General features: G+C 43.3%; 1 protein-coding gene across 2 annotated transcripts in view; it reads left to right on the forward strand.

Moving 5' to 3' along the window:
• Positions 1–24355, forward strand: part of CDK5RAP2 (CDK5 regulatory subunit associated protein 2) — a 197558-nt gene that overhangs the window by 126336 nt on the left and 46867 nt on the right. For both annotated transcript variants that reach the window (XM_021674018.2, XM_064378500.1), the window contains exons 19-25: positions 99–194; positions 2146–2318; positions 6876–7293; positions 13066–13297; positions 17360–17479; positions 21067–21640; positions 23495–23727. In XM_021674018.2, the coding sequence (XP_021529693.2) occupies positions 99–194; positions 2146–2318; positions 6876–7293; positions 13066–13297; positions 17360–17479; positions 21067–21640; positions 23495–23727 (1846 nt within the window). The remainder of the gene's footprint in view (positions 1–98; positions 195–2145; positions 2319–6875; positions 7294–13065; positions 13298–17359; positions 17480–21066; positions 21641–23494; positions 23728–24355) is intronic.

Here is a 24355-nt window from a genome sequence, read left to right on the forward strand (position 1 = left end):
GCTTAAAAAAAAAAAAAGACATCACTGACTTATTCATACATATTCATGCTGTACACTTTTTTGGGTTGCATTTTCACATCATTCCATGCTCCATGCAGCTTCTGGCTAGCAAGGAGGATGAGGACACAATCAAAACTGGAGAGGATGACGAGAATAATTTCCTGAGTGACCAGCGTTTGCAGCAGAGTAATGAGGTAGGAATCTTGCCGTTAACTCCTTATTTCGTCTACCCTACTCTGTGTTCAAACCAATCTTTGAGTCTGGAATGAATCCAGTGGGTTTTCTGTTCATTCTGCCTGTATCATGTGCCTTCCATGTGCCAGTGGAAAGCAAAGACTAGGTCTCTTCCCTCTTAGAAGTTATAAACTGGGTGATAGAGCCGGTCATGAAACATGAAAACAAGCATGTACTTTTAAATAAAAATGGGCTTGTCATAGGAGAATAGCAGGCACTGGATGTTTGACTTGGACAAATCTTTAGTGTTCTAATTCAACCCATTTTATGATTTAGAAAATGAGGCCTTTGAGGGGTGATGATTTATTCAGGACACAGAGTAAGTCAGTGATGGAGTTGGAATAAGAACCTTTGTTTCTGGACTGTGTGAACTACCAGATCATTTGATTGAGGTGTAAAGACCCACTGATGGAACTTAGCTCCCCTTCCTGGGGGCCTTCTGCGGTCTCCTCATCTGGAACCAACATTACTGTCATTTGGGCATTGTGAGAATCTGATCCCCGTCCACATAGGGTGCTCTTCCAATCACATTGATAGTGAACATTTGGAGCAAGCAGTCTCCAACCCTCTAATTCATAAAATGGGTAGGAGACTCTCATCAGTCTTCAAGGTTGAAAGAACCCTAGAGACTGGGATGTGATGGGGGTAACATGCTACAGACTTGGGCTTTTTGGCCTTCAGGGTGTTGAAGTTTGTGGAGTCACAAATGGGAGATCTTAAAATGTAGATAGTTTTAGAAAGCAAAGTAATTAAAAGTGGGGCTTTGCAATCAGATGGACCTCATTTGAAGTCTTAACTTTGGCACCACTATCTCTGTGACCTTGGTTAATTAGTGCTTAACCTCTAAGCCTGAGTTTCCTCATCAATGAGGATAGTAACACTTCCTATTTTAGGATTGTGATATTCAAATAGAAAGGCATGTAATAAGTACTCAGTAAGTAAAAATTATTGTTTTTATTATTCTAGACGTTTCCTTCTTTGGAGGTTGCTTATTAGATGGATTTAATAACTAGATTGGTGGCAAAGAAGACTCTATAAATAACAACTCATTTTTGTAGGTCTTATCTTCCATTTAAAAAGCTTAATCATTTCACCAGTATGGAGAGTTGGGGGTGATGGCTAGTGTGTATATCACCAGCAGTAATGAAGTCAGGAGGAATTATTTATAGACTGGTAGAAGAAATTTACAGCTTTGGATAGGGGAGAAAGAATGCTAATTGCAGCATCTCAAGACATGCCCAGCACAGGCTTTAACTAGATGCATCTTTGGTACCACTCCTCTGGGATCCTCAGTGACCCAAGAAGGTGGATCTGTAAATAACATCTCCATGGGAATTAGGAACTCCCTACCTTCATAATGCGGAAGATCGAAGCCATGTTAACTAATATGTGTCTGTAAAGAGTAAGTCAGCTTTCTAATGTATCATAAGGAGGATACATTGCAAGAAGAATATAATAAACACTCAAATCATTGTTAATGACATGGGTTCCATACTATTCTTAGGAAGAACTTTCAAGGAGTGGGCTGTAGGGGTGGGAGAACACATTTCCAGTGTGCACCTGTAGTGACTAAGACATGTAACCTGAGGTGTCTCATTTCATTCTCCTAACCACCTCTGGAGGTACCATTACTATCCCCATTTTATAGGTGAGGAAACAGGGTGAGGAGAAGTGATGTAAGCATCTCTATCTTCTTTCTAGAACATCTCCCTGTGTTAAAGTGAGTATGTGTGCACCTGCATGCCTGTGTCTCTCTCTGTTCCTCCTCCTCCTCCCTGTTTCCTTTTCTGTTTCTGGCTCAGTGTGTCTGGCTTACTTGCACTTACTCATTTACCCTACATCTCCATCCTCTCTCTATGCACCCCATTCCCTTCCTCATTCCATTATTTGACCAAATACTCTTATTTGCAGGTTATGAAAGACCTTTCCAAAGGAGGCTGCAAAAATGGATATTTAAGGCACACGGAGTCTAAGATTTTAGACTACGATGGGGCCAACACACCTGGCTGCCTAGAAGAAGGCGAGTTCATGAACCTGCTTGCCCCTTTGTTCAATGAGAAGGCCACGTTGTTACTGGAATCCAGGTAGACATGGGTCCCAAACATTCCTTTGTTTCTCTAGTTCTAGGGGAGAACAAACTCATTTTGCTAAATGGGTTTAGATGATGGTGCTGTGTAATTTACCTGAGAGAGCTCCTGAAATGGCTTGGAAGGAATCTTGCCAGTCATGCAATTAAGTAATTAGGCTGCATGCTAGTGGCTGTGAGGGGACGTCAGCAAAGCCTTATGTAAGCCCATTATAAAGAGGAGAAAGAAAGCTTTCTTTGAGAATTATTCCTGGGAGCCCCAGAAAGGGTTGCCTTGCTGTCAGCGAGAGGAATCAGCCCTACTGAAATCTCTTCCAGTTTCGATAACAGCTTAAGAAATACCATTGTAGCTGTGATTCTGCTGTTTTTGTTGCGCTAGAATTAAAGTTCTCTTCTCTATCTGTTGGGAGCCATTCCTATGTGAGGAGATACTACGAGTGGTTTTCCTTAAAATAAAAAGGAGAAACATTCAGTACTTTTTGTATTTTTTCAATTAATCCCTTAGGAATCATTTTTTTCCCCTTTCATATTCTTCCTAGTCTGTCCATAATAGCTGTTTGAGCTTTGGAACCAAAAAGAGCTGTCCTTTTATATCTCAGTGCCTCAGTTTCTCTGATTACTTCTTAAAGCTGCTGTGGGGAGTAAGAAGAAAATGTTTAAGAAAAATGGCTGGCATGTGGTGTGGTGCATGTCAATAACAGTTTGCAGTTTTCCTCCTGAATAGATAGAGAAATGGAACAGTAGTGATTGCCCATGACTCTTGATAAGAGCCGGGAACCCTAGTATTTCTTGTATCATTGATGGACTAAGCCTTATGGCATTTCTTCAGCTAAATAGTGGGGTTGAAGCACTCTGTTTTTCTGAGCCCAGCAAGGCTAACTCTTCCCCAGTCCCTGACATCTGTCTAGTATTTTTCTAGCATGAGTCTTCTTGGAAGACATCCTCAGTGGCAATTCTGGCTTATGATCACAAGTAGTTAGGTGACCGTAGTAGTTGGTGCTTGAGAAATGGAGGATTTCCTGAACATCAGGGTCCCAAACTTTACTTCAGAATTAAAAGACACTTTCTGTCTGAGGGCCATGTGGGAATGTACTTGGGTGATGTGAACCAGGGAGAATGCAGTGGGCTGTGGTAGGAGCATGGTGAATTGGAGGTCGTGGGAGCATTTCAGCCCCAGCTGACGGTTGGGAGTCAGAAAGGTCTGGGATCTCATCTTTGCTCTGCTACTTGGTTGGGGGATCCTGGAGCCCATTTCTTCATTTGTAAAATGGGCTTTTAAAGAGTCCTCCTGTCACAGTCTTATTGTGAGGATTCAGTGTATTTAGAGGATCTGGCACATGGTAAGTGCTTAGGAAATGTCAGTTCTTCTCCCCTTACACCTTCTTCATGGCACAGATGCCCAGGAAGGGGACATAATCAATATTTAAGCTCTGAGAAGTCTCTTGGACTGAACCATTGAAAAGGTCCTGCTTACAGTGATAGCTTAATGAATCTGCTGTTCAGATTTCTAGCAAAATGACACTTGACATATTTTATTTAATAGCACTACCACTTTTGTGTATTATAATGGCCTCTTTTACCACCTTTTACTACCCATTTGTAAAGTATTTTTCCTTGGTTTTATTGTGTTGTTCGGTGGTGAGTAATGGTCCTCCTTTGGCTAGCTAAATAACAATTGTCATTATTTTTAATCTATGTTAAAGAGGGGGAGGAAAGGAAAATTTAGTTTAACATCTCCTAAAGCTTGAAATGCCAGAAATATTTTTAAGGTCTGGGTTTCCTATAGTTTGAGGTTGTTTCTGTCATCTAGATAATTCCACATTAGAAGTGAAAAACATACCATATATTTAAATTTTGTTATTAACCCCATTTCAGTGTGCTATAATTGTTTAATTTAAATGGAGTTGACTCTGCCCCCATCTAGATAATAGAAATCTGGATATGCAGAGGGCCTTCTCCCTCCCCTCGGAGGGCTCAGTGGAGAAAACAACACAGGGTGCCTGTCATTGCCAGTGGCAGCAAAGATCGGAGGAAGGGAAGGTCGGAGTATGTTAAAGGAGTTGTAGAGTGCAGCCTGACTGTTTCACAAGGTTTCTGGAAATAGGGCAGGTAGTAGAAGTGGGAAGAATAAAGAACACCAGTGAGGACCTTCTGTTCCTTTCTCGTTGCTGACTGCCACCACCTCACCCAGATCTGTGTTTTCTTTCTCCCGGGAGTTAGCAACAGTTTTCTAACTGGTCTCTGCCTCTCTACTTCCCCCTATTTCTTTTCCCATAATTTTCTGTCTCAATTTCATAACTCTCTCTTCTTACAATTTTTTTATTTTTGATTTAAACGTACTTAAAAATCTTCTTCAGATTGCTTTATTATTTCTATTTCTTCAGTTGTGAATTCTCTCATTTGTTAGATTTTTGTCTTTTTAATAGCCCCCTTCTTACAGCTATGGGTTTTCTCCCCTGTTTCTGATCTTTGGATACTTTTATCTTGATTTTGAGCCCTGTAGTGTACCTTACACTATTTTTTTTAGGTATGCATATTTTGCAGTCATTCCTCTGTGATTAGACCAGCATGAGGGGAACTCCTGTGTGTGTGAGGCCTCTCTGTCCATTCTCTATGCAGTACCAGCCAGAGTCACCTTTCTTGATTTTTTCTTTTTCTTTTGACAAGGTTTGGCTCTATTGCCCAGGCTGGAGTGCAGTGGTGCGATCTCAGCTCACTGCAACCTCTGCCTTCTGGGTTCAAACCATCCTCCCACCTTAGCCTCTCAAGTAGCTGGGACTACAGGCACTCGCCACCATGCCTGGTTAATTTTTTGTAGCGATAGGGTTTTGTCATGTTGCCCAGGCTGGTCTCAAACTTGTGAGCTCAAGCTATCTGCCTGCCCTGGCCTCCCAAAGTGTTGGGATTACAGGCGTAAGCCACGACGCCCGGCCTGGAGTCACCTTTCTGAAGCACGTGTGTGACCGGCCCACTCCGTCGCAGAGCCTTTCAGTGGCCTTCCTTTTCTTTAACGTGTTGTGCAGGATTCTTCGTTTCTCCCCTACCCAACTTTCCAGCCTCATCCTCTTCTTCGCCACTTGACTCGGTTCATGTTGTTTTCCATGCTTAGACTATTCCATTTCCCCTCCTCGAGGCTTGCCTCTCGTGGATGTTAGAAGCTTTCTCCTGTCATTCTCCCTGCCACCCCTCGTCTGGGGCACTCTGGGATAGTTGTCCAGTAACCCTCATAGTTTGTTTACATATGTTTCTCTAAAACTGGTCCATGTCCTTCTGGGACAGTTTTATATCCCTGGTGCCTACTACAGTGCCCAGCACAAGAAACACACAAGGGGCCCTTGAGCTGCTCCACCCAAGCACCATTCCAGGTGTTTTACATGCTGACTTAGTTTTGCTTCCCTGGAAGGCAAAGCCTGAGATACAGATTAGAGTATAAGGGATTTATTTGGGATTTGACATCAGGGAGCAGGAATGAGGGCTCAGGAAGAGTAAGACAGGAATAAAAGCAAAGCGAATGAGGGTGCAGTAATGACCTGGTTACTGCTGGGCACCCTCTGAGGGACCGTATAGACCGTGCCTGTGTTGTCCCTCTGAAGGATGGGAGACGGGGACATTTACTCAACGGCTGTCTTCCCCCACTGGTTGAGAGTTTCCCCAGAAATGGAAACTGTTTCACACTTCACACTGCTTTACTGGCTTGCTCAGAGAGCTTTGGAAAAAGCCCCAAGGCCCCAGAGATGTAGAGGGTGTTTGAGGTGGGACTACATCTATAAAAACTGTCCACACAGCTGCAACTGAAATCAGAGGTGGGCCAAGGGTATGTGGCAAGGGACACGAATATACATTAGATGAGATAATGTATAGGCAGCATTTGCTGTTACACATTATAGCATTTGCTGCCTATACATGATCTCGTTTAATCGTCATAGCTGTCTCGTGGAGGAACACTTACCTTCCTTCCAAAGAATTGCAGAGTTAGAATATGAAGGCATTTGTATCCGTCTTCAAAGTCAACGCACTTTCTGCTATGCCTGTATACAGATATTCCTTCGTTAACACCTCTTTACTCAGCGCCCGTTGTACACCAACATGGATTAGGTCATGGAGTAATCAGCCAGGTTGGCTAGATTCATCTGGAGCCATACTTGCCCCTGGATGTAGAAATGGGACCAGGGCCAGGAGGTTGGCTGGTGGGGTGGAGTTGGGGAGGACTCTGTAATTGTCATGGACACCTTATGATCCTGTGTGTTTCTACCTGGGCCCAGCCTGCATTCACGTATTCATGTGGCCCACTCACTTGCTGCGTACCTTGTGTCAGATTAATTCTGCTTGTCTTATCCATGAAATGACATGGTAGTACCTGCCTTGTTTGGTTGACATGAGGTTACACAGGTTAAAATACTGGGTGTGGGTCCTGGCATGTTGTGGGTACATGCTATGTTTAGTTTTGATGGAATCTGGGCAACAGTAGGTGGGGATAACTTGGGATACTGGCTAGGGGACAAGGCCTAGCAGAGAAAGCTTAGTTCTCCCACTTCCTTCTTTTTTGGAAAAACAGGCCAGACCTTCTAAAAGTGCTACAGGAACTGCTTCTGGGACAACTATGCTTGACAGAGCAGGAAGTTTCTGGAGAACGCCTTGATGGTAAAACTGAGAAGACACCTAAGCAAAAAGATGAACTTAGACATTTTGTCCAAACCAACTCATTTTCCAAGCCACATGATGAACTGAAGTTGTCTTGTGAGGCCCAGCTAGTAAAGGCAGGTGGAGTGCCCAAGGTGGAGCTGACAGACGCCTCAGTGCAAACTGTGGCCACGGAGGGCGACCTGCTCAGATTCAAGCATGAAGCAAAGAGAGAGGCTTGGGACGAGCAATCAACTAACACTGCACTCAGCGCAGAGCATCGGCCAGAGAACCTGCGCAGGGTGCCTGGGTGGCAGGCTGCTCTCCCTTCTTTCCCTGGTGGGACCAACAGAGTAAGTTTTTCCATGTATTAATTATGTACTTACTTTATGCAAACAGAAAACTTTAAAAATCACCTTTAATCCCACCATTTTTTCCCTGTTTATATGATGAGAATGTCCAGTTTCTCCCTCTGCTTGCCCTTACCCTGGCCTCCACCTAGAGCGTGTGTCCTCCCTGACCTTCCCCCTCTCCCTCTGTCTCTCTTCCTCCATCTCAGCCCTATCTAATTTATCTATATATTGTGACATGTATGTGTTTTCTTTAGAAAAAACACACGTGGGGTCATGTTGATACATCCGTCTGTAGCTTTCCCTTTCATGTTATGAGGAACATCTTTCCTTGCAATGGCTGCATAAGGTTGTATTGTGGAGATGTCCCCAAATTTATAGTTTTCATTGTATTGATGAAAATTTGCTTTTGCAGGTTGCAGTCAAACTATCATAACCTGACTTTAGGGGTAGGGATGAGAACCTAGGTTTTATCTTGTGCAGACTTTGTGTAGGAGAGATATTATTCTGAGGGCTTCGTCTGTATTCTCTTATCCTGACAATACTCGTCAAAGATCTGGAAGCCATATCCAGATCTTTGTTAACCAGTGGTTAAGGGGCTGAGCTGGGACTCCCACCATACCTGACTGCACAGCCACACCCTTTCCCTGGATCAGGCTACCTTCCAAACCTGGTGGCATGAAATGATAAAGTCTGGGTTTGTTGAGTGAATGTCTGCATGTTGATTTTCCTTCAGCTTAGATACTGTCTCTAAGCCCTGCAAATCCTATCAAATATGCCAGAGGGTTAAAACCAGATTCTTTTAGCAATATTTGATTGGACCCTTATGAAAATCCTCTTGAGGTCTTGCTTGGGGTTAAGAATCCCCATAGAAGGGAGATGTGTCCTGGGAGAGAAGGAAATAGGTCGTGTTTCTAATAGTGAAGTCTTGAGTGAAGGCTGTTGATATTCTTGTTTCTGATGGGTGTTTTGTATTTGAGAAATCAACTGTACACACTGCTTTATAGCATCAGAATGGAGAATTAAGTTTATTTTCTGACCATTAAATTACTGCTTTTGCACATACAAAAGAGAGTTAGATATATCATTAGCAAAATTGCTTTTGATTGTTTTAAATTATGCACCAAAACTGTAATTTCTAGAAAAGAGTTTTCTAAAGATATCAGTAGAGACCAAAAAAAAAAAAAAAAAAAAAAAAAAGAGAGAGAGAGACTGCCATTGTATTAATGGTACTCGAAATGCAAATTTGTACAGTTTGGCTAGAATAGAAATGCTCTCATCTGCCCCAGCTCCTTCAGTTTGTACCTGTATATCAGGAAAAGTAGGTGTCTTTCATTTGTTTGGTTTTTTGTTTGCATTTTTTATTGTGTGAGAGATGTCATTCTGTATTCAGTAAAACTGGAAAATTGAATGGACTTAATTTCCCCAAATATATTAAAATATATATTTTTTAGTTTGAAATTATTCCTCTTGCTATGTCTTCCTAAGGAAGGAAACTGTATATGTTTATTATTATTTTTAGTATCTATTAGGAATTGTGCTAGATACTCTCTCTGTATAGATATATCATCTCATTTAATTTTCTCAACAAGAATATCAATTCGGTAAGTATTACCTACATTTTACTTGTGGAGAAATACAGGCTCTTAAAAGGCTGAGAAAACTAGCTGGTAAGTGGAGTGATAGGGATAAAAATGAAATTCTGGTTTTAGATGCAGACAGAGATACTATAAAGCTACCTTTCTCCAGGAGGGAAGAGCCCTCCTATCACCATCATGACCTCCAGTCTCTGCAAAATAGAAGGAAATTTAATTATATTCTTTGTGGTCTTTGGTAGTCAAGGAGTTGATAATCCTGTGGCTTATCTCTTTTAATAGGAGACTCTGATATCCTGTTAAAAGGAACATCATTGCAGCCCGAGGGTGAGACAAGGAGACCAGAAAGCCTTCCAGTTGTTTAGTTGTAGAGACAAGGAAACCAGGCATCCTTCCAATTGTTTAGTCACAGGCAAGAGGATGGACTTTACTGATATACATGTGTTTGCATCGAGCCTGGCCGCTTACCTGCTTTGAGCCTTTGGCAAGTGTCTAACACAGTACCTTGTACATGGTAGGAGCTCGGAGTGTGTGAGTTCCTGTCTCCCTTACATTCCCAAGTAAGAAGTTCCAGTGTGACATCTTCAATAATGTGGTAGGTGGGACTCTGTTCAGAGTCCATAAGGTAGCATTTTGTGTGGTGTTATTTTAGAGCCAGCGTTAGGTTGACTGACGGCAGTCTTCCAGCTTGAAATTGGCTTTGGCATTTGTGCACTTGCAGATATCTTTTCTGCTGCCATATGACACACAGATTTGGATCCAGGAATAAAGATTGGTGGAGAGTGAGGACCAAGCAAATGATTGTTATTTTCCAGCCCTCTTTGATGAGGCATCCACTTCCTCCCACGTGGTCTCCTTTTGCCATCTCAAACTGTTCTTATCCTTGAACCTGCTCCTTCCTCTTACCTGGAATTTCAGAGCAGAACTGAGCACTGGATCCTGAGTGTAAGGTTTGTTCTTGGGTTCTTGCCGAGTTTAAAAAGAAGAAACTGAGGCCAACACAAGAAGATCTAATATGAAGGGTTTATTCAGGCTCCCGGGCGAGGTTCTGTGGTCCGACAGGAGGGGCCGGAGAAGTCACACAGACTCCTCTCAGACATGGGGTTTTATAGGGAGTGAAGGAGCTCGATTGGTTGTGGGAGAGCAGGACTACTATTGGGTAAGGTTACAAGCCTTTGTTTGCATACAGGACTTGGCTGCTATTGGTTAGAATTACTCGGCTGCTATTGGCTAGAAAGACTCGGCTGCTATTGGCTAGAAAGACTTGGCTACTATTGGCTAGAATCACAAGACCTCGCTTGCATACTGGGTTCTTTAAGGGAAAGCCAGGCTGTGCGAGAAGGGAAGAAGGGAACATGCCCGAGCATGTCTGAGCTTTTGGACAAAAGGTGGCGGGGGTGTGCGTCCGAGCTCCCGGCGAGGCAACCGGCCTTACACTGAGGAGTTAGTCTGAGGTCTGACTCTTGAACCTTCTTGCGCTGTGACATTGGACGAGTTGTTTGACATCTTGGTTCTTCATCTGGAAAATAAGTATGATAATGTCTCTTATCTTTTGAGTTCTAGGAATGCAGAGTTTTCTTCAGGATTATGGGAAAGTTTGCTTGAAAGCATTTATATCCTAGAATGTTCAAGAAGGGACTCTTCCTCTTTTTTCCTTCTTGAGAGACCTCAGTGATCTCATTTCTTGGGTCCCAAATATTTTCTGTTTTCTCTTGGGTTCCTTCTCCTCTGCTCTTTAAAAACCTTAAAAAAAAAAACCAAACAACCTTTTTGAGGTTTAATTCACATATCATACAATGCATCCATTTAAGGTATACAATTCAGTGTTTTTTTTTTTAGTCTATTCATAGAGTTGTACAACAATTTTGGAACATTTTCATCATCCAAAAAGGAACCTCATGCTCATTAACAGTCACTTCCCATTTCCCTCCAACTTGTCCACCCCAGCCCTAGGCAACCATGAATCTACTTTCTGTCTCTTTCGATTTGCCTATTCTGGATTATTTCATATAAATGGAATCATGCCATATGTGGTCTTTGGTGACTGGCTTCTTCCACTTAGCATACTGTTTTTGAGGTTCATTCATGTTGTAGCATGTATCAGTACATCATTTGCTTTTATTGCCCAACAGTATTCCATAATATATCCATATGCATATACCACATTCATTAGTTGATGCACATTTGAGCTGTTTCCACTTTTGGTTATTAGAAATAATGGTGTTATTCATGTACAGGTTTGGGTGTGGTAATGTCTTTATTTCTCTTGAGTACATAGCTAGGTGAAGAATTGATGGGTAAGATGGTAACTCTATGTTTAACCTTTTTGAGGAACTGCCAGTCTGTTTTCTAAAGTGCCTGTACTCATTTTACATTCTCAGTAGCAGTGTGTGAGGGTTCCAGGTTCTCTGCTTCTTCACCAGTACTTATTGTTGTCCTTTGATTATAGCCATCCTAATAGGTATGAAGTAGTGGTATTTTATTGGGATTTGATTTGCATTTTCCTTGGTGACTAATGATGTTGAGCGTCTTTTCACATGCTATTGGCCATACACATATCTCCTTTGGAGAAATGACTATTAGAGTTTTTGCTCATCTTTTGATTGGATTATTTGTTTTTATTACTGAGTTGTAATATTTCTTTATACATAGTCTGGATTTAAGTCCTCCTTCCCAGCTTTTGAATGTTTTAAATTCCCCTGTTGAAAGAGACCCCCATTTGGCCTCTTAAGTTATTGTTTATATGTTCATTCTATAAATAGTTGTTGAGTACCTACTATGTACTAGTTTTTATGCTAGAAGCTACACAGAGAGTATGGCCAAGATATGCAAAGCCTCTTAATCCTGGAGCTTACAGGTTGGTGCAGAAGATAGACAAAGAGCAGATAATTGCACAGGCGTTTAATTAAAATGTTACTAATGTTCTCTGAGGGGATATGTAGGGGACTGTGTGAGTGTGTAATAGAGAGACCTGCCTTGGTCTTGGATATGAAGGCCCATTCTCTTGAGGAAGGCCCATTTTAGAGTATTAATGAATGCTTTAGAGTTAGTTGGGGAAGTAGGAAGAAGTGAGTGTTCCAGGCAAAGAAGTCGGCATATGTTGAGGTCTTGAGGTGGAGGGAAGGCATTCTGAGGAACCAAGATCATGGTGGATGAAGAGTAGGGTAAGTGGGAGGTGGTGATGATAACTCAGGACACAGGTCCTGCAGGACTTTGTGGTTTGTGGTCCAATGGATGTTGACCTTAATCATGAGAGAACTGGGAAGCAGTTAAAATAGTTTTAGGCAGAGGAGAGGAGTAGTAGGTTTGTCTTTTTGCTGTAGCATGGAGAATGGCTTAGAGAGGGCAAAAGTGAATGTGTGGAGACCACCCAGGCGGCTGTTGCCATGACTTGCAGCAAACAGCATCTTGGAGTTGGGTGGTGGCAGTGGAGGATGAGAAGAGTTCAGAGAATTGAGAGACAGCCTGGGAGTTGGACTGAATGGACCCTGATGAATGGTAAAAGTGGGTGGCAAGAATAAAGGAAAACTTAACAATTATTCCCATGGTTCTAGATTGTATAGTAAATGGATGATCATGTGATTCACCAAGACAAAGATTGTTGAAGTGGCATAGATTTGCAGTGGAGACATGGGGGTAGAGCTGAAGAGTTGAGTTTTCAGTTGACTCTGTAGTAGTGCCATGAGTCATTACAAATGAAGATGTCTGGGATAGGCAGGTTGGGAAACCTGAGCCTGGGAAATGTCTACTGGGTTGGCAGCTTAGTAGCCACCGAATGAAGGGTTGGTTCTGGTGGACTAGCAAGGGTTGGTAGGCCTGATTATATTAGGCTGAGGAATGTTTGGGAAACGAGGAAATAGATAAGGAGCAAAATAACATTTCCCAGAAGATCACGCTGGAAGAAGAACTGCCATTTATGGAGCGTCTGGATTGTCCAGAGATACAGTGGGCCAGGGTCAGGAGGGTGGTGAGGAGAAGCTTGGCCCTTGATGATCAGAGGGGGGGCCTGCCAAGATACAAGCTCTTTGGCTGGTAGATAGACATGGATGCCATTTTAGGAACCAGAAGTCTGGGCAGCCAGTTTGAATTCCATTTTATAAGGCTGGCATGAGAATGTTGACTGTGCAACCAAAGGAGATGTGTTCAAAGTGTATTCATTGTTGCATATGTGTGTTTTCAGGAGACTAAGAAGTCCCGTTTGCCAATCCTAATAAAACCATCCGGCTCATCAGGAAATACGTATCATCTCCCTGGTACCCAGGAGGTGGTGACCCAGCTGCAGAACCAGATCTTGGAGCTGCAGGGGGAGCTGAAGGAATTAAAAACTTGTAATGAGCAACTTCACCAAAAGTTAATTCTGGCTGAAGCAATGGAGGACGGGAGGCCAACGCCCGACAAAACGTTACTGAATGGTAAGCACTAGGAAAAACGTATTCCCTGTGAGCTAGACAAACGACTCGATAGAACTGCTTGAAATGTCAACCTTGTTGTTTAGAATTGCAATAAGTTTGAGTATAAATTTCATGAATTGCAGTGATTAATCTTGACTCTTGACAAATGTACAACAGAGGGAACACAATAAGGAGAATGAATCCATTGCTTTCATTTTATTCTGGTGTCTGGATAAAAGGAACTTGTAGTGCTCATAGGTCTTAGGGGACATTGCTGCCTTTGCTTAGGATGGTGCCCCAGTTGTGTTTGACTTTGTCTGTGGATGCTGCTGGCATGTGGCTTCAGAGGTATGCAAATGAGGGTCCACTTCGCAGGGTTTTCTGGAATGTCCAGGCCAACTTGGGGCTAATTCCAAACCTTACTAACCTTGTATCTTCCCCACCCTCTTTCAGTCTGCTGGCTCTGCTCTCTTGCAAGGCAAGACAACAGAGAGCCCCTGTGTTAAAATGTATCTAAAAAGTTAGAATCCGGAGACTTGGAGGAAGTGTGTCTAGTGGCATCCTCTAGTCTAGGACAGTGGTGCTTAGAGATTTTGGACCACTAACCCTCTGAGAACCTGAAGAAAGCTGGGGGCCCTCCCACAGAATGATGCAGGTGAGCATACGAGTAGCATTTTACATCATTTTCTCAGGGCTCAGGAATCCACAGAAGTGCATATGTTGACTCCTGATTTTGAACTTCTGTAAGCATATGGCTGCAGCACCATAATAAGAACCACAAAAGTAATCTTTTGTTTCTTCATTTCTCCTCTGTGCCAGGCACTATTCTAGGCACTGAGGAGAGAGGAGTGAACAAAGCAGATGAAGTCTGTGTCTAGCTTACATTCTTGTGTGTGTGTAGGGTCGGGGGGAAGACAGAAAGCTGATAAGCATACGTATAACGTGAGAAAATAGGTGCTGTGGAAAAGAATGAAGCAGGCTTTGGGTGTGGGGAATGTGGAGAAGGAGCAGGATTTGCTCATGTCATGAATGCTTAGAGAGCCTCCGTGGTCAGGTGGCATTTGAAGGGAAAGGGGAAATGAGTGCACTAGTCATATCTTGGGAAGAAGGAAGAAGGCAAAGGCCCTGGAGCTGCTGTGAACAGGGGAAGATGGATGAATAGTAAGGAAGCTGATTGTGTGGCTGGAGTGGAGTGAGGAAGAGGCAGAGTCATAGAAGATGATGTCCGGAAGGCAGTCTCAAAGGCTGTTCTAGGACTCTTTTACTTGGTAAGATTGGAGACTTTTGGAGGGATTTGAGCAGCAGAGTCACAATCTGACTTAAGCCGTAAAGTAGGAGTTGACAGGCTGGGCGTGGTGGCTCACGCCTGTAATCCCAGCACTTTGGGAGGCCGGGGTGGGCTGATCACCTGAGGTTAGCAGTTTGAGATCAGTCTGGCCAACATGGGGAAGCCCTGTCTCTACTAAAAATACAAAATTAGCCAGGCGTGGTAGTGTGTGCTTGTAATCTCAGCTACTCGGGAGGCAGAAGTAAGAGAATCGCTTGAATCCGGAAGGTGGAGGTTGCGGGGAGCTGAGACGAGCGAAACTCCATCTCAAAAAAAAAAAAAGGAGGAGTTGACAAACTGCATGCTGTGGGCCAAATCCAACTCACTTCCTATTTTTGAAAATAAAGTTTTATTGAAACACAACCACACCCATTTGTTTGCATATTGTCTGTTTGCTTTTGTGCTATGATGGCTGAGTTGAGTAGTTACCATAGAGACCCTATGGCCTGCAAAGCCTAAAGTATTTATTATTTGACTCTTTAAGAAAGGTAGTCTAACCTCTGCTCTAAAGGATCACTTTGGATATGAACCTTTGGAAGGATAGAGTTGTCATTAACTGAGATGAGAAAGACCGCATGAGACGCAAGCTTGAGGGGGACATTTGGGGTCTGCTTTGGACATATGAGATGCCTGTTGACCATCCCGGTGGAGATATCAGATAGGCAGTTGAAGACAGATGAGGCTGGAGTCAAGGGCAGAGGTTCTTGGATCAGAGATATAAAGTTAGGAAATAGCAATATATTGGTAATATTTATAGCTATGTGACTTGAAGCCATAGCAGTAAGGTCCAGGAATTGAAATTGGGGCTCTCTAGTGGTTAAAGGTTGGACTGAGAAGACCAGGCAGTGAGGTAGGAGGGAGCCAAGAGAGGATGACTTCCCGGAAGCTGAGTAAGGAGGGGATTAGCTGTGTCAGATAATTGCTATAGGACAGGTAAGACAAGGGCTGAGGATTGACTTTGGGATTTAACAATGTGGAAATCATTGGTGTCCATGAAGGGAGCTGTTTCCGTGGAATCGGTGGGGCCTGATTGGCACGGGTTCCAGAGAGAATGGAGGAGGGAGATTGGAGACAGCAAGCATAGACAGCTCTGAGGAATTATACCGTAAAGCGATGTAGGGAAGGAAGGCAGTTAGGAGCCACATTGTCAACTACTTCAGGGGATTCAGTGAATCAGGACTGTGGATGACTACAGTAAAGTGGGGTTGTCTGTGGTATTGTCTGAAAGCGTGAGCTGCAAAGCTGGAATTTTCAGGGAAGAGAAAGAATGATCTAGAAGTGGAAGTGCGGAGCAAAGACACTTACTGGGAAGGAAATGACCACAAAGGCTGCAGGAGAAGCGGTGTCCTTGGGGTCATCCCAGGTTCACTTAGAATGATGGGGAGAACTGAATGTTCAGAGAGGATATTAATGTTCTTTGGGAATTGCAAATGAAGGGAATGAATACCAGGGTGCGAGGCTGCATCAGATTTGAGGATTTCCAGAGTGGTTCAGGGATTGGAGATGACTCTGGAGTCTTGGACATATTGTGGTGTTAATGAAACAAGCACCTATTATTTACTGAGTCTTGCTGTGTACTCTAAGTACATGATCTAATTGGGTCTTCCCAATAGTCCTTTGAGGAAGATACAGTAATTACCACCATCTTATGTTAAGGCACCAGTTTCAGAGATAAAGTAACTTGGCTACAGTCACACAGTGACTAACTTTTCTAGCTAGATGGGAATCGGCCTGCCTAATTTCAAAGCCCATGTTCTTTACTGTTTCACAAAACCTAGTGTCTGATACTTCTTGTATGGATTTTATGATGATCCATAGCCAAAGGTATGTTCCATTTAATTTTAGGTTTTCTTTTGGGTTTACCATAGTTGAGGTTTCCAGATAATAAGACCTTTGGCAGAATTGCCCTTCGCTTACCACTTCCTTATCTACCCTCTGCTGATCCATTCGGCCATCATCCAGGCATCTTCTCATTCATTCAGTGAACATTCCCTGAGCACCTGCTTTGTCTCCAGCCTCATGCACTGGGGGTAGGAGAGAAATAAATCCGATACAGTCTCTGCTCTCTGAGAACTCCCTGTCTTGTGGGGGTTGGGAGAGGTGGCAGTTAACTAAATTAGTACAGGGTTGTGGGGACCTTCATGGAGGAAAGATTTTATGGCAGAGGTAACTTAACTCAACAGAGTCCCTGGCACTTTGCCCATAGCTTGCCATTTTTTAAAATTAAAATTAAAATTTTTTATATTTTGTAGAGACGGAGGTCTTGCTGTCTTGCCCAGGCTGGTCTTGAGCTCCTGGCCTCAAGTGACCCTCCTGCCTCAGCCTCCCAAAGTGCTGGGATTATAGGTGTGAGCCACCATGCTGGCTCTTAGCTTGCCATTTGCACTCAATACTATTTTTAGTTTTTACTGAGACACCAGGCTGCCTCAACCCCAGGTGCTACCTCAACAGTTGCCCAGGAAACCCTAGGGCCTCTCTCTTCTTGGGAAAAATGGGCATGAATTGATAGAATTCATTTTCTCACTCAGCTTTTTGAGGGCCTGGACTTAAACCATTTCAGACAAGCTGCAGTATATTTATGCTTTTTATGTCCTGTTATGGCAGCTCGATAGATTAATTTTATCTTATAAATTGCATTTTGCCTCCCCGGTGTTTTTATTTTCCCTGTTGTATCTTTGTGTTCTTCTCAGTTGCTTGGCTAAGTTTCAAGTCTTACGGTTTTATTTATTTTTCTTTCTCTTTGTGATTGCCTGTAGCTCAGTCCCCAGTGGGAGCAGCCTACCAGGACAGCCCAGGAGAGCAGAAAGGAATTAAAACCACATCTGTCTGGAGAGACAAGGAAATGGACAGTGATCAGCAAACAAGCTACAAGATCGGTCAGAATTCAACCCCTGTGTGTATTGAACACTTCCATGCACCAGGCACCATTTGGGATGTTTTATCTAAAAATTATTACTAAACCCATAGCAGCCCTCTCGAGGCATTATTATCATTCCAGTCTAACACATAGGAAGCTGAGGTTTTGGGAAATAATTGACCCGGGGTCACCGAGCTGGTAAGTAGGGGAAGAGTTAAGGTAGAGTAGGATGTCAGAGCTCACCCGTCCATGTGTCAGCATGCTTCTCTACCGGGCAGTGGACTGGGTTCTGGTGGTTCAACATGAAAAGACACAGCCTGCTTTCAGGGACCCCACAGCTCAGAGACCACCGTCCCAACCAGCCTGTCAGTATTCTGCGTGGGGCTGCCTGTTGCTGAGGTGTGCTCAGTGTTGGCCTGTGTGCCTGGGAGGAGTGGGTCAGAGGAGACCCTGAGGCTGAGACTGGGTTTGTGGGGTTTGCCAGGCAGATCAGTGGAAAAGGTGCGGAGATGTGGGTGAGGGCACAGGCAAGTTATATTCCTTTCTTTTTAAAATTATAAAGTATTGGAAGCATACAGTAGGCACAAAAGATAATATAACAAATACTCATGATCTCGTTCAACCAGAATGAACAAATGCCTACATTCTTATTACATTATATCTTTTCCCCCTTCATTAAAAAAAAAAAAATCACTATTAATCCAGATCTGATTCACTCTGTTAGAAATAATTGTCCTCAAGAATCCTAAATTTGTCATGGGATGGCCATGGAAACACCAGTCTCTGGAAAAATACTGAGTTGTGGTATACAAACTGTTCCCTGTGGTGTATATTTTTCCAAGGCCCAGAGTCACTGCAGTGAATATATGGTCACATGCTTCTGCATGTTCTGGGCTTTGAGTAGAAAGCTACTCTACCAGGCAATAAAGTCCGCCTTAGCTGAATTGTTGAATGGTGTAGAACTACAGTATTTCTTATAATGCAAATATTAATAAATGGTCTTAGGGAGATCTTTTGATGTCTTCTTCATAGTTATTAATAAAGACTTCTTAACAATCGACAGCTTCCCTTTCCCTGTCTGGACTTCCCTTCATGACTGAACATCTTTCATTTTTCTGACTGTGCTTCCAGAACTTTGCACATGAGTTGCGTCTGCCTGAACTTCCACCTCTTAATTGTTGCCCAGTTGAGGCTGGGTGCTGCATGTGACATCTTCACTGCTGTTTCTTTTTCACGAGGCCCTTGACAGATACTTGGGATGTGAATAAAGGATTTCATAGGCATCCTGGCCTTCACACTGAGGGTTAAGAACTAACTCTCTTTGCTCATGCACCCTGGTACAGGAGATTCCACTGCAGGAGTGTTAGGGTGGGAAGCAGCATTCGGCGTGTTAGAGGCAGACTGTCAGGCTTTGAGGAAGGGCTCTACTGCTTACCTACCCTGAACCCTGAGCTAATTCTTAAGCTCCCTAAGCCTCAACCCCCTCTTCTGTAAAATGGGGATACTAGTGATGCCTCATAATTACTTAAGGAAAGTCCTGAGAACTAATCTTTATTTCCATGAGTGAACATGCTTCTTGCCGTGAAGTACAGACCAAATTCCATCATCATAAAGTTGTTACAGCAAAGATGTTTTCCTGTCTTGGAGGGTGATTCACTGGAACAAAGCCTTATTGAGAGATATCTCCCTCCCCTGCCCCCCTTTCTCTTTCTTGTTCAGCCAGAAGTACTTGCTGAGTACATTCTCTGTCTCAGGCCTTGTGCCAGATACTGGAGAAACAGACATGAATGATATGGCCTCCACCCTCAAGGCTCTTATTGACTAGTTATCATAACAAATTGTGTACAGTAAAAATACGGTATTAGGAATGCTTCCTTTAGGTCATGTAGCAGCTGCTTTCTAAAATGAAATACCGTATTTTATGGTATTTGCATCATGAACAGAGACAAGAGTGTATCTAAAGTCACAGGGAGCAGATTGCAGAGCCAGAAATTGGGACATGCAGTCTGACAAGGATTTTTGTGTGAATTTCTTTCTGAGAGATCTCCTAGGTCACCCAGTCCATCTCACGTTGTTGCTTTTGTAGCATTTTTCTAGGCGAGCCTTCGCATGCACGCCTCCAGTGATGAGCGTCTCCTCTGTCTTCGAATGGTTGGAGGATGTTTGTGTTACTTGGATTCCTTCACTACTATGTGCCAGATACTGTGCTAGCCTTTTTTTCCTCTTTGCAGATATTGTTCCATATAATCGCTAAAAACAAACAAACACACAAACAACTTTTCACAGTGAATGGTGTTCTTTCCATTTTACAGATAAAGCTACTAAGGCTCAGAGGGTCAAGTAACTTGCCTAAGTGGCAGAGCCAGAGTTTGAAACCATGTCTGTTGAGTTTCAAAGACAGGTTTTACTCCTACATTCCGCTGCCTCTTAAGTATTCAGACAGTTCTCTGTATTGAGCGGAACTTTCCCTGGCAGCCAGCAGTGTGGCATAGTGGTTAAGAACAGAAGCTCTGGAGTCAGGCCTGAGCTTGAATGAAGCCTCACTGCAACTATATGAGACATCTCTTTCCACATTTTAGACATGGGGAAACTGAGGCTCTTGGATAGTAAGTCACTTGCCTCAGGCTGTGCAGCCTTCACAGCTTCATATTTTTTCTGCTACACCACTCCACTTCTTAAACAAGTCTGGCTGCATCTCTGAGGGTTTAGCTCTTAATAGCTGTAAGGAAATATTTCCTGGCAGGGCTACACTTCACTAAAGGAGATGTCCTGGCATCTCCTGGAAGCTGTTAGGCATGAAAATGAGAAGACTCTCACATGTCATGGATATTTAGAATTACTGCTCCTTACTCTTGCTTCACAGAGTCTCTCAATATTTCTCAACACTGACACCGACTTCTGATCTGGGTTAGGTACTGCACTAGATGCTGAGAATGTGAAAATGAAAGGCCACATCCCTGCTGTGAAGAAGCATGCAGTCTGGTGAGGGAGAGAGGCATTCAGATAGCTAATTGCTATGTGAATCAATAAATAAGCCACTTAAAATTTTTGCTTTAGCACCCAGCACATAGTAGATTTGTCTTGAGTGATATGTACAAGGTGCTACAGAACCACAGCGAGTTGTGACTTTTGCATCGTTTGGCAGTGGGCTTGCAGAGGAAGGAAAATTAGATCTGGGTATGGAAAGAGTTCATTAGGTAGGAGTAGACTAGAGGGCTGAGGGTGTTCCGGGCAGAGGGCACAGGCCATGCAAAAGCATGGAGGCATGAAACAGTACACTATGTGCAGGGAATCATGATTAATTTTGTAGGAATCTCCATAGTGGTGTCAGTGGAACTAGATCATGGAAGGTCTCATGTAGATAGTGGGAATATTGATGAAATTTAGGGTGTGTGTCTGTGGGTTTATCATGGTTAAATTTACTTTTTGGAACAGTCACTCTGAGGAAGAGGATGATTAAGGGGTAAGAGGGAAAGGCTAGGGCCTTCTTGAGGGAGACGTGTTAGGCCACTGCAGTGGTCTTGGCTTGGCTATGGGCTGTGAGGAAGGAGAGAGGGGTTGGATTTTAGTAAAAGAGGTACTGACATAAATGTATTTGATTTTCAGACTCTGATATTTGCCCACCTGATGACCTTGCCATCTTGCCGTCATGCAAAGAAAATCCTGAAGATGTTCTGAGCCCAACTTCAATAGCTACTTGTTTGAGTTCCAAGAGTCAGCCTTCTGTTAAAGTCAGTGTGATGGGGACTGATCAATCAGAGAGCATTGATACCTCAAATGAGACAGAATACTTAAAACAAAAAATCCATGACTTGGAAACTGAGCTAGAGGGCTACCAGAATGTCATATTTCAGCTTCAAAAGCACTCCCAGTGTAGTGAGGCCATTATTACAGTTTTGTGTGGGACAGAGGGGGCCCAGGATGGCTTGAGCAGGCCCAAGGGTGGTTCTGATGAGGAAGAAATGACCTTTTCAAGTTTGCACCAAGTGCGATACGTAAAACACATGAAAATCCTCCATCCGCTGGCCCCAGAGATGATGGACAGCAGGACGCCAGAGAACCTCAAACAGCAGCTGGAGGAACAGGAATACGAGCTGCAGAAGGAGCAAAATTTGAACATGGAACTCCTCAGTGAGATTCATAATCTGCAGAATAAGTTCAGAGATCTCTCACCTTCCAGGTACATTCCACCTCTGCCTTCTTCCCATTTAAGCCTGTTGTCCCCCAGTATTGCCACTAGGTGGGAGCCCATGAGCTAAAAGAGAATGCTGCTCTGTGATGAATGGAGTGTGTTCTGGGGAAGGCCTGATGGTGGGGTTCAGGCAGCCAGGTCCTGTGGAGAAGTGAGAGGTGAGGCCACAAAGAAGAGGAACAGCGACCACACACGTGAACGTCAGTTACGAGTCTTGGGTCCTCTAAAAATTGGTAGGGCAGATTTCACCCTCCTCAAATTGGGGGCTCAGGGTAAAGGTTTCATACCAGTCACTTGGTGAGTGAGAGTGCCTTTGCTGAACTGCGGTGTGTACTCCTGGACTCTGTTACTGGCTTTCGCTGTGCTGTGAAACTAAAGCTGATGTCTAGGCAAGGTAAGAGGAATATAAATATTTTCCATATCTTTACCCTTTAAGGTCATCTTAGAGAATAAGCCTGTGTTGAAAGAGAAGAATTCTTAGGTCATGAAGATAATGCTTTATGGGCATAGATATATACAGTTTTGCTTCATGAGATATGGTAAAAGTGGGATCATTTGTAAAGATGACCTTCATTTGTCACTAATTTGAGTCAAACACATTGTTCTGAATTGTCAGGAGCCAGGATGAATTTTTCAAGACTTCCCAAAGCAGTGAGATTGAAGGAAACTTCTAATTATTGAAAGGCTGTTGTCTCAGGTCCCTGGTTGGCACTTTTCTTATCTAATCCTCAGAATCACCTGAAACGGAGGTGTTCCTAAACTCATTTTTATAGATAAGGAAGCTGAGCCTCAAAGCAGCTGCTGTGACTTGGCAGAAAACATTCACAGAGCTGGTCAGAGCCATCGCCAGGGTTCAAGCCCACATTATCCCACTCCAATACCCATGTTTACTCATGTTACTCATGAGTTACCCCTGTTACTCCAGTACTCACATGATACCGGCCCCCACCTTTAATGCCAGTATCATGTGATCTACGTGTGCATACTCTGTATGGAAGGTGACCGACTGCCAGCCCATGTAGTGTTGTCATTTCCGGGAAGAAGAAACATTATGTTAAACCGAAGTGTCAACATCTTTGCCAGGCTACTCTCCGGAACAAGGTTATTGTGGCCAGTTTACACGAGTGACCTGTGTGTTTTTCGGTGCCTTTCCCTTATGGGCGCAAATAGGAAAAGATGGCACATGGTCATAAGAAGGTAATGTTGCATAATGAGCTTCGAAGTGAGAATTGTGTTTGAATCCGAAATCTTTACTACTTAACTAGCTTTGCAATCAGTTTCTTCTTCTGTAAAAGGGGACATTCATACATTTGTTAGAAAACCGAGAGGACCAGATAACATATAAAGCACTGAGTTCAGTTACTGACAGGTCCTAGACCCTCAATAAATGGTAGTTAGCATCATGATTATTCGCTGACGTTTCGTTCAGGAGGAGAGAGTCCCATCTTTTTTCCTTGCCGTACACTTAATTTTTATCACACTTCATGAGAATTTTTGGTGGGTCCTCTGACCCTTGGGGCTCTTGTTTCTACAATTCAGAATAGTATTTTTAAAGAGTATGTGGAAACTAATTGTTCGCCTGAGTCCTTGCCAATCTGTACTTTAATTGGGGGCTTTATAAGGTTAAAAATGTTGCAGAAGAATCTTTGTTCCAGCATTTGTTGGCTGTGTGAAATCAAAGAAGGAGTGACCTTGTGCAGTTTCAATTTTTCTAAAAGTATATATACTTGTACAGCTGCAGGCTTTTAAAAATTGTACTCTGTCATTTTTCCAATTAGTGTTAAGGTCACAAAAATTCAATTCTAAAATGGTCCAAGTATTTTCTTTCCCTTCTTTTATCAGATACGATTCATTAGTTCAGTCCCAAGCCAGGGAGCTCTCCCTTCAATGGCAGCAGATTAAGGATGGCCATGGCATCTGTGTCATCTCCCGTCAACACATGAACACCATGATTAAGGCATTTGAGGAGTTGCTGCAGGCCAGCGACGTGGATTGCTGCGTGGCCGAGGGTTTCCAGGAACAGCTGAATCAATGTGCTGAGCTGCTGGAGAAATTGGAAGAGCTATTTCTCAACGGTAAGTAGGATGAGGTACGTGAGTCCTAAGACATCAGTAATTGATCCAAGACTTCTCGGAGAGGCACAGGAGGAGCTAACTCCTTGGCCTTACTTATCTCTCACCCCTTGAGGTGATAGTAGAGCCACACTAGCCACTGCTTCCTTCCAGTGACCACTTCCATGTGGCTTGTGGTTGGCATGGTTACAAAGCAGGAGTCCAGTTTAGACGCCTCAGGGCCAGGTTGGCGAGGTACATGAGTGAAGCCAGCCAGGAGGCGCTCTCCCTCAGCACTGGTCACATGGTTGCTAGTTCTTGCATCTCACACATTTTCCAGAGAAGATGGATTTGTGTGTGTGTGTGTGTGTGTGTGTGTGTGTGTGTGTGTGTGTGTGAAAACTCATGTGTTTTAAATGTTGGCAACCAAAAAATCCGATCAACCAAGCAAAATTTTTATCAGTTAAAAAGTATATCAAAGAGTTAAAGATGGCCCGAGGAGGGATGAAAGAAACCTTTGCTACGTGCTAGGTAAAATTGTTTTGAGACTACAGCAAAGAACTCCCATTTACTGTGCACCCAGCTTCATCAGTTGTTAGCATTTGCCACATTTGTTTTATCTTTCCCTGTCTGTACACACACGAGCACTATT

Source organism: Aotus nancymaae, unplaced genomic scaffold (genome assembly GCF_030222135.1).
Source record: "Aotus nancymaae isolate 86718 unplaced genomic scaffold, 86718_ANA_hifiasm-v0.15.2.pri h1tg000003l, whole genome shotgun sequence".
Lineage (NCBI taxonomy): Eukaryota > Metazoa > Chordata > Mammalia > Primates > Aotidae > Aotus > Aotus nancymaae.